Here is a 10,717-nt window from a genome sequence, read left to right on the forward strand (position 1 = left end):
TCACTGTATAAACGACTTGTTAATTTTCAAAAACTCAACTAAAAGTAAAAACTGCTGATAAACCCCTAAACAGATAAACAGTTGTTAATGCTGTTATACTATCTTAATTTGATTTCTGGCGGGCATTTCCATTAGCCCGACAGCTACCTGAACACAGGTAGCTGCTGTTTGTTAGCACAGGTAAATGCAAATAACGCAGCACATACAAAATATACACAGAAATCCTTTTGCAATCGCTTGTGGTTTTTCTTAGTTACCTTTTTATTTATTTATTTTTGTTTACAACATGAAAAAGAAATGGTAGAAAAATATGACATTATGTTGTTTTATTTTTTTTTAAGGGTTTTCCTCATTTACATATCAAAACCCATATTCCATTAGTTTTTAGTCTTTGCTTCAAATTTGTTTTAATTTTTTTTTTTCGTTTCAAAAATGTTTTTTTTTTGTTTGTTTTTGTTGCTGTTGAATATTAGTTAATTGAATGTAAAGTATATGATAAAAAATTAAATTTTGTTGTTTTCGTTTTTCATTCAGTTGGATTAATTGAGCAAATAAAAGTCACAAACTTTGAAAAATTAAGATATAAGTAAAAAGAAGATTGAGTAAATCGTAAAACAAAAAATCATAATAAATAAAACCCGCCCATAAATCTTTTTTTTTGTTAACACACAGCCCTTCTCTAGAGGGTCTTTTGATTATATAAAATTGCTTTAAAAGTGTGTATGTGTGTGTGTGTGTGTTGGTGTTTGTTATAATTGAGCAATTATGCGTTTCTTTGCACTTGCAACACCTTTCGTTAGTTTGATTTGCATTTAAATATTTTCACAATTTTTTTTTCCTATCTGCATACTTTTCGTTTTTTTATGCAGCTTTTTTTTTAAGTTTTTCGTTTTTTTTGTTCGTTTTCTTTTACATATATGTATAAATGTGTTCGTTTTTTTTTTTGCTTTTTCTTTTCTTTTCATAATTAATTAATAAGAAAATTATAAATGAGCTTCCAGTTTGGTTTTCCATGAAAAATCAATGAAGCTTCAGGCTATAAGCATATAGCCACAAAATCAAGAGCTTTCAAAATTCTGTTGTTTGAATAAGTTTAACTTGTTCCAACTAAATTAGGTAATACAACGGATATTTTAGCCAAAACTAATCACAATCTTTTGCATTCATATTGCAAATATTCTTGAGTGTGTGTGTGTGTGTGTGTCTATATAAAGAGTGTGTAAGTGTGTGTGTGTGCGTGTGTGTGTGTATGGGTGCTTATAGCATCACCAAACATTTCGTATGCCTCTCAATTGACTTTGCTGACGGCTTGCTTGACGGATGTGTTTTGGGGATTCGTTCCACGTGAGGATCATCTATGGCTGGCTCTGCAGACGGAGCTGCTCGCTTATGTTTGTATTCTGGTAGAATAGACGCACGACGTGCGTGTTGCGCTCCTCCTTTGTGGCCAGTATCTCCAGCTGGAATGTCTCGGAGAAGCGCGTATCGATGAAGGCGCCCAGCGCGGCCACATCGCACTTGGCTATGGTGGCGCTCTCCAGTTCGCAGTGTTTGCTGTAGCGCGGCGCCTTGGCCAGCTCCTCGGGCAGCTGGCGGAACTGATCGGTCACCGCATTGTTGCCAAAATCTATAAAGTGCACCTCGCACTTGCCAGCGTCCAGCAGCTTGACTATTTCGGCACGATAGAAGACCTCATCCTCGGGAAATTTGGCCACGCACAGTGCGCCCACCTGCAGCTCCGTGAATATTTCAAAGTTTTGCTCGGCATCGAGCATTTTGTCGGTCATATGCTCCAGAGCCGGCACATCCTGTTCCATTTGCACATAGAAAGATTTGGCATTGTCGTACTGTACCACAATGCAATTGTACAGCTCCACCTCGAGCGGCTGCTGCACGCCAGCCACTGTGCTGGCCAGCTCCTGGGCAAAGTCCTTGTAGTTGATGCGCAGCTGCACAGCTTGTAGCTCCTTTGTGTCCTCATTAGGCTCGTTGACCAGCTCGTAGACCTCGCCAAAATGCTGCTCCAAGAGCGCTGTAAAAGCCTCCTCCAGCTTGGCCTCGGGCACATCCTGTGGTATCTCACTTAGCTGGCAGTGCAGCGCCAGCGGCGGTATCTGCCAAATTAGATCGGGCAATAAATACACCTGTGAGGTGATCAGGCTGCCGCCGTAGTCAATGAGAAACACCTCACAGCCCTTGTCATCGGCCAGCAACTGCTTGATGCAGCAGCGATAGTAGCAATCGTCCTCCTGGGAATAGCACACGCCATTCAGTTGCTCGGCGGGACTTGTCAGCGGCTGCAGCTGCTCACTGGACACGCCCTGAAGCGTCTTGACAATGAGATCTAGCTGAGCGGAGTTTTTCTTGAGCTGCACATAGAAACTCTTGGGTGAGCTGCCGTGTGAAATGATGCACTCTTTGTTGTTCGCTTGCGCCTGGGGCTTCAGCAGCTCCGCCTCCAGCAGCTTTTGGAGCTGCTCGTGTATGTTTAGAGCTTGTTTATCCATGGTCTTTAGCCGGACCACCGGTGGCTGTGCCGCCTTGTTGACAAACTCAACGGCCACCTCGCCGTTGCAGCTGTCGATGAGCGCGTCCAGTGCCTCGCGCGACTCCTTGGGATATTTTATGAAATTGGCACAGGATTCCAGTGCATGCAGCTCCGCTAGAGGCTTCAGCTGCGCCAGCTCCGCGGGCAACTCAAACAGCTTGTCGACCAGTGCCTGATTGCCAAAGTCTATGAAGAGAACGCGATACTGCAGCAACTGCTTGGCCGGCAGCTGTTCAAGGATGCGCGCGCGATAGAACTCGTTGTCATCGGCAAACTGCGCCACGCACAGCTCGCCCAGTTGGGCGACCTGTTGCTTGGGCTGCAGTTTGGCATTCTCACCGTTCAGCAGCTCGCTGGTCTTGTCTACGTGCACGTTGTCCGCGTCGAACTGCAGGTAGAGGCTGTAGGGGCTATTCACATGTGTGACAATGGCCATGACGTTGCCTGAGCCCGACTCGGTCTCGGATTTTTCGTCAATCTGCGGCTGCTCCTGCGGCTTGGGCTGTTTGCGCGTGCACAGCGGTAGCAATTGATCCAATACATTATCCTCATCCAGCATCAAGTGTATGATGATATTCTCGAGTCCCGGCTTCAGCAGCTGTGTGGTAAAAACCAGCTCACCCTCGCCCGTAAGCTCGGCAAACTTGGCTTCCGCTTCCTGGGACCAGCCCACATAATCTTCCGGTAGCTGCAGACCGCAGCGCTTTGACAAACTAGGCGCACTGGCAATTTGCTCCGACAGCAACAGGCACTTGGATGTGGAGGAAGTGTTGCCATAATCAATAAATCGTACCTCGTAGCGTGCATCGGGCAGCTGACGCAGTAGCTCGGCGCGATAGAAGAGTCCATCGTCGTCGAAGAGAGCTGCCACAATGCTACCCTTCTCGAAACGCTGCAGCGGCTCCAGCTGTTGCTCAGCATCGCCCAGATATAGTTCGATTAGCTCCAGTGCCTTAGAGTCGCATTCCAGCTGTATATAGAAGTCAGCGATGCTGTTCACGTGCGAGATGTAGCAGCTACTGCCGCTGCTGACATAGTCCAGCGGCTTGGCAAACCCATCGCTGATAAGTTTCTTGGCCACGTCGACGCCTTCGATATACAAGTTGACGTAGCTGAGCGTGTAGCAGTCACCTTGCGTTAAGTATTCATAGTGCAGGATCTTCTCGTAGGAATCGTTGAATATGCCATTCGCTGCATCTGCCCAGTCCAGTTTGCCATTGGGCGCAATGGGCAGCGCGAAGGGCAAACAGAAGGGCTCCAATTGGGAACACATGCTTTGCTTAATCTCTTTGGCGTCCGAGACGCAATCGGTGTTGCCAAAATCTATAAACTGCAGCACCATCAGCTCTGCATCGAGTATTTTGGCGCGATACCAGGACTTGTCCATGGAGTACATCGATATGCAATCGGCGCCGTTTACTATTTCCAAAAGTTGCGGTAGTGATGGGGAAACAATTTGCAGATTTTCTGTCAGACGCTTAAGTTTGGGCACCGCATCTAGAGGATGCACATAGAAATGAGCAGGATTATCGCAGTGACTCAGCACGGCTTTTTCCATGTCCTTGTACGGATCGGGTGTGGGTATGGGAGCTACAGTGATAGGTGGAGGAGTGATTGCGGGCGCAATTTCCTCGCTCGCCGGAGCTGTTGGCGGCTCCACTGCTACCACTGGTTCTGGAACAGTAGCTATAGGCGTCGGTTCTATTGGCTTCACTTCAGCTTTGGACGCAGCTGGAACAGGAGCAGCAGCAATTGGAGCTACTGGAGTCGCTGCTGCCGCTGCAGGTGCAGGTGCTGCCTGCTCCACTTGCTTATTGCGCTTATTTGATTCCTTAGGCTCTTTCGGCTCCTTCTTGGCCTTGGGCGAGCTGTTCGCTGAGTTGGATTTGCTTTTGCGTTGCTGCAATTCCTCATCATCATCGGTGGTTAGGTCCACGCATTCAATGTACTCGTATATGTGTGGTTTCTCCTTGTCTAGCTGCTTGCGCATATAATCAATATCCCTGCTGGCAATAAGTTTTTCTGCCTTCAAAGTCTCTAGCACGCTTTCACTTCCATTGGGCAGCAGCACATCGGCAATCAGATGATTGCGTCGCGTCTCAACGGGCTTCACAGTGACCACTTGCTCTTCCAATAGCTTAGCCAGACGCGCTTTCAGTTGCTCATCGTTGTTGATGCGCCCAAAGGGCAAATTAACCTCAACTGCATAGCAGCTTTTATTAACATAGAATTTCTCCTCCAGCTGCTTCAGCTGTTCACGCGGCAGCTGCTCCGTGTTGCCGTAGTCAATGTACAGCACATCCATGCGCGCACTTCTGGCCTCTTTGGCTAGAATACGTGCCCGGTACCAGTTGCCATCGCTGCTGAGTGCGGCACAAACTTGATCCTTCTCGAACTTGCGCAGTTGCTTGCCTAGAAACGATAACAATTTATATATCTGAACATATTTGTGATCTACCCGCTTACCTTTCTTAGAGTAAAAGGCATACATATCATCAAGCAATTTCTTCATGGCTGGCTCCACAGAGCTGGGTTGCACAAAGATGCGATAGGATTTGGCTATGTAAACAACCAATGCCTGAAAGCTGCTAACCAAAACGGGGTAGCCGCAAATGTAGGCGCTGCGCTCCTCCTTGAAAAGCGGCATAACAGGTCGCAAGTGTATGCTAGAATATAAGGTATTAGCATTTGTCATATTCCATGATACCAAGAAATTCATTTGCATACATATTATTTTCACAGACATGCTTAATATTTAAAGCATACGATTTGCCCTCATAGTGCTCCTTGAAGGGCTTTGCCAGCTCCTTGTTGGACTTGACAAACTTGGCATCATCGTAGCTGCACAAGAAGTTCACATCGCTGCAGCTCTCGAGCTGGATCTTAAAGTTTGTCATGTCCCGAATCGAAGTGAACTTGCCGCGCACCTGCTGGCCAGCCAAAAGACCAACGCGCACCGCTGCAAGGGATTAAGAAGAGAACATGTTTTCGGCTTGTTTCACCTGCAAATAGAATTCACTAATGGACTCACGCTCCGCCACCTCAGTAAGGAACTGTGCATTGATTAGAGTGTCCCGCAGCGAAGCGCCATTCACCAGCATCTTGACTATATAGGTGGCCCAGCTGTTGTTGTTTTGCTGCTGTAGCTGCTGCTGTGCTGGCGGCTGCTTGGAGCTGAACTCGCATTCAACTTTGGCATTGGCAGGCACAAATTTCTCCATGCGATCCACTATATACAGATGATCATAGTTCGTAACCACCCTATCAAAGCTACAGCGTTGTGCCAGGCAGGGCACCTCCGCAAACCGCTGCTCCAGCTGCCACACATCCTCAGAGGTCACAGTCAGCAGTTTACCCACATCCACGCAAAAGATGCGATATTTGCGCAGCATGTGGTTGCAGGCAACCACCGTGCCGCGAAGTATGGCATTGTCTTTGCGCTGGCGCACCACCACACTGGAGCCAACCTTCAGCTGCAGCGGTTGATGCGGCTTCTGGCGATAGAACTGGCGCAGTTCTCTCAGCACACTTTCGTATTTGGCAGCAAGGGACTTTGGCACAACGTAGAACTGGAATGGCGAGACCCACCAGGACAGACTGGCCGCCTCCTTGGAGGGTGTTTTGATGTCGTGCAGCGTAAACGCTTTGTCCAGCGGCACATATTTCTCCGGCTCGGGCAGAGGTTTGGGCGATGCCGCTTCAGCATTTGAGGTGGCATCGCTTTCCACGCCGCTGGAACGCTTCGAACTGGCCGATGTGCCATCGAGCGTGGATTTCTGACGCTGCGGCTTCTGTGCGAAACCTTGCGGCGCATTCAGCGAGCGTTGATTTGGTGAATTGCGCTGAGACTGCGGCATTTGTTGCGCGTCCTTACGCGGCGATTGAATGTTGCTAAGGCGACTGCCAGAAAGAAAACAAAATTAAAATAAGTCCAAGACATGTCGCGTTATTGAAACTCACGAATTTTTGTTAGCCTCCATTTTGCCATTTTGCAGACGCGGTGAATCCGTGCGATTGCGTCCATTCTGGCGATTGCCCTTGCGCGGGGAGCTCATGCCGCTGGTGTAGCTGCTGGTGCTGCGGCTCTCGAAGCTCGTGTCGTGGCGAATATCACGACTGCGCCGCACCAAATTGCTGTCTGGGCCATTGCGTTCCACGCGTGCCTGTTGCAGATGCCGCTTAGCGCCACTCTGCTGGGATTGAGTATCCTTGGAGCTGGTCGAAGCAGAGCTGTGTTTGTCCCACTCATTGGCATTGGCATGGGCATTAGCATGAGCATTTGCATTGACATTGTTTGTTTTCTTCAACTGCTTCTGCAACTGCATGCGATCCTCGCTCTCTACGGTCGTCGAGTTGAGCACTTGACCCTTCTCCAGCTGCTGGGGCAGCGCATCCGAGGCTATAGACTCGGCGCGTGTTACGTTCGCATTAAACTGTCCCTTCTCCAGCGATAGATACTGCTCAAATGGCATAGACAGTTTGTAGAGCTTTTTCATCACATTCAGATTTTTGGCCATCAGATTGACCACATTGAGGCCGTCGGGTTCGATGCGAAAGACGCGCACGGTAAACGTGCGACGTCTGATATTCGATTCCTCGGCAAGCATTTCGAATTGATCCGTAATCTTGTCCTGACTCAGTTCGCTGTTCTCGAAGCCCTTCAGACAGCATTTGATGGCCTGGCGCGGCATCAACAGATGCTTCTCAGCAATATTTCCTATTAAATGCCGTTTCACATGTTGCTCATAGCCAAAGTCCACGTGACGCACAATGATTGTGGTGTCGTCCACGCGGAGCAGCTCCGCGCGATACCATTCGCGATCGCATTTGACCACGCAGGGCGCGCCCAGCACAAGCTGTTCGGGCACCAGTTGATTGATATTGTAATAGGCGAACATCTCGTCCATTAACTGCTCGAATTGCTCTATGTTGTTGACCTTTTGCACGTAGAAATTGCTCGGCGAGTCAATGTAACGTATCTCGACGGCATCATCGTTCTGCAGTTGCTCCGCCTTAGCGTAGGCCTGGCGCGAATTCTTTAACTTCTTGAGCACCTCCAACATGCTGTTATTCTGAAAAAAATGTTTATACATTAAAAGCTGCACCCAAAACTTTGTCGAAAGATACCTACATTATGCATCAGGTGGCAGGTTTGGATGGAGCCCACGCTCTCTGCCGCCTGGACTGTTAGTTGAAAATTTATATACAGAGCAGAGTTCTTGAAAATACGCTTCATGCTCTCATCGAGTGCACCGAGCTCCTTGGCGCCGGCTAGTGCAAAACGAAAGGCAAACGGTTTGATCAGCAACAGCTCCTCAGGTATCTGATAGAGATCGGCCAGTGTTACCAGCTCCGAATTGCCATAGTCCACATAGACAACACGGAATCTCTGGCCGTAAACGGCGCTGACTAAGGCACGATAGAAATTGCCATCCTCGGAAAAGCGCGCCACGCATGCAGTACCCACGCCAGGAAACTGAGTGAGCGTCTGCAGACGTATGCGTTCTATTTGGCTCATCATTGCATTCAGATCTCCGTTGGCGCTCTTCAGCTGCACCCAAAACAAATGAGGCCCATTCTCCACAAAGCTCACATATACATCGTAGGTTAAGCCCACGGTCAGGCTGGTGGTGCGAAAGGCCGGAACGATGGGCTGTAACTGTTGTTGCTGCTTTTGCGCAGCCGCCGCCGCCACAGCCGGCGGTTGACCCAGAGCATAACGTGGTATAGGCACAAAATTCAACGCTGGCTGCTGCAGCAACGGCTGTGGCTGCATGGGATTATTGAGGCGCACATTATAATACATATTCAGTGGCCTGGGACTAGTTTTGGGCGCGAAGACATTGTGCGCGGGCAACAGCCCCGACGATGATTTGGAAGTTTGATTATTGGCACTATGTTGATTGTATGGATGACTGACCGCTGCGTATGCGGCCTTCTGAGCATTAACCAGGTGCGTTGGTGCTACCTGGATGGTGTTTGGCAAAACATTTGTCTGCAAATGCAAAATTTGAATATGCTAATAATTAGGTTTTTCAATTAGAATCAAGCTCTTACCAAATTAGCCAATGGCGTGGGAATCGTAACTTTAGCTGGCGGCTGCACCTGCACCAGTTGCTGCGGCTGCTGCTGCTGCTTGGGTGGTGTATAGTCGTTGGTGGTTTTCAGAGGGCGGGGTGACGTTGTGGCCAGTGTACGGTGCACGTCCAGGCGAGCGGCTAGCGAGTAGCGTGCCGCAATCTGTTCGCGAGCCACATCTGTGGGCGTCTTCGGTGAGCCGCCCGTGCTCTGGATATTGTTGTTATTGTACTCAATGACGGGCGAGGGTGGTGCTGCCTTCCACAACTTCTTGCAGTGATCCATGATCAATTCATTGGCAATGGGCGCGCCAATTTGCTTCTGTTGCACCAGAAATTCGTTCAGCTCAAAATCCTTCCAGCGCACGCTGGCAAATTTTTGGCCACAGATTTGTGTGCTATCCACCTTGATGCTGACCACATGATTTACCATCAGCTGCTTCACTGCATCCAGCTCGGACTGATCCCATTCCGAGCAAATGCCGAGCACAATGTACTGCGAGCAGAGCACTGGAATATTCTGCAGCAGCTGCGGCTGTTTCGAGAAGAGCAGCTGGCGGTGTGGCAAAAAAAGACATATGATATCAGTGAATATGATAGCTATGGAATTTCTATTTCCATTAAATACTCACATCGTGACTGCTCACATTTCGCTTGTAGCCATAATCAAGAAACTCAATCTCGACGCGCATCTGGCTGCGATTGTTCAGGTGTTTGTCATCGAGGCCAGCGCTGAGCACACGCGTCCGCATATACTCCACATCCCCGGGCGCGGCGCCATTTGTCCGCTTGAAGACACAAAAGGTGCCGGGTGTGAGAAGCGCCTGTTGGCGCTCATTTGACCAGCTTGGGTCTATGGCAAAGCAGGTGGGCAGCAGCGTCTCGATGCGCGTGCTGACCAGAAAGGCGGCATCCCGATTAGCCTGCCCGTATAGTTTTAAATAGGGTCCAACATGATCCAGGTGCGTTATATACAAATCAACGCTGGCTCCGCCACTTGTCAATGGCGTCTTGCCGTTCATTCTGGAACTGTTTTATTGCTGCAAAAATATATCAAAAATCATTAAATATTCAGAGCACAATCTTTTTCTTTTCGCCATTGTCACATATAAATTTTTGCAAATCTTAATTTCGATTTCACTGCAAGCGCAACGCACACTCACACACACACACATACGTTATATATATGTGTTTATATATATATACTGAAGATAACCGTTAATACTCATCACAGAATTGTCTATATTTATTTTGGCATGTGTTGGCAACTCTATGCCGAAATGCATGAGAAATAACTGTAAACATGGCCTGTTTCCTGCGCATTTATATGCTAAGCGTTTGCACAGGTGTATGTGTGTGTGTGTGCGTTTCGTTTCATTTCTGCCACACACACATAATTAACGTTCTACTTTTGTCTCTTTAAACGACAGTAATTAACAAAATTCCAAACTACTTACGTTGTCGTCGTCGTTGTCCAAAGCGAAACTCGGAAAAACACGGCCCGTGCCTCTGCAGCGCCCCCTGTGTGCATCAATTTTCACTACAGTCGCCAAGCGGCCAGCCAATTGGTTTATTTGTTGCTCTGATCCGCTTTGCTCTTCTGTATTTACACAAATTCTTATTTGTTTTTATGCTGATTGCGGCCGTGTGGCTTAAAGGCGGGCTGGCGGCTTTGGCACACTTTTTTCGTCTTCTGAGTGATATGTGTCGTATGTGTGGCGAGCGTTTTTCCGCAGTGGCTGTCAGCAATATGTGATGTTACTTCGTGGTTTGTGGTAGAAAGTCTTTCGAGTATGATTAGAAATCGTTGAGTTTCAGTCTTTTTAGTTGTGTGTAGTCCTCCAAAATTGCTTGCGTCGCAAGCGCAACCCAATTTGAATGTGTTGCAGTAGTCGTAGTTATATCATATAGCAATTAATCAATGCGAAATAGAATTAATTCGAAAATTTCTAGCCCACCCAGTAACACAGCCCGAGACAACGACGACACGACTGTCGATAGGTTGCAGAATCGATTAGATGACAAATCGCGAACAGTGTGGCCGTACTTAGGTAAAGCGCAAAATCAGATACTGAGGAGCATATCTGTTAAC

General features: G+C 48.1%; 1 protein-coding gene across 1 annotated transcript; it reads right to left on the reverse strand.

Moving 5' to 3' along the window:
* Nucleotides 1-268: 268 nt before the first annotated feature.
* tud (tudor domain containing protein) lies at nucleotides 269-10,624 on the reverse strand. The gene is made up of 9 exons (XM_002050267.4): nucleotides 10,083-10,624; nucleotides 9,258-9,665; nucleotides 8,606-9,178; nucleotides 7,680-8,543; nucleotides 6,509-7,620; nucleotides 5,580-6,448; nucleotides 5,276-5,507; nucleotides 5,015-5,214; nucleotides 269-4,960 (listed from the first exon to the last, which is right to left on the reverse strand). Exons 2-9 carry the CDS (start codon nucleotides 9,645-9,647, stop codon nucleotides 1,356-1,358), a joined length of 7,845 nt encoding a protein of 2,614 aa, XP_002050303.2. The 5' UTR covers nucleotides 9,648-9,665; nucleotides 10,083-10,624; the 3' UTR covers nucleotides 269-1,355.
* Nucleotides 10,625-10,717: the final 93 nt, after the last annotated feature.

This window comes from Drosophila virilis, chromosome 5 (genome assembly GCF_030788295.1).
Source record: "Drosophila virilis strain 15010-1051.87 chromosome 5, Dvir_AGI_RSII-ME, whole genome shotgun sequence".
In the NCBI taxonomy this organism is placed as follows: domain Eukaryota; kingdom Metazoa; phylum Arthropoda; class Insecta; order Diptera; family Drosophilidae; genus Drosophila; species Drosophila virilis.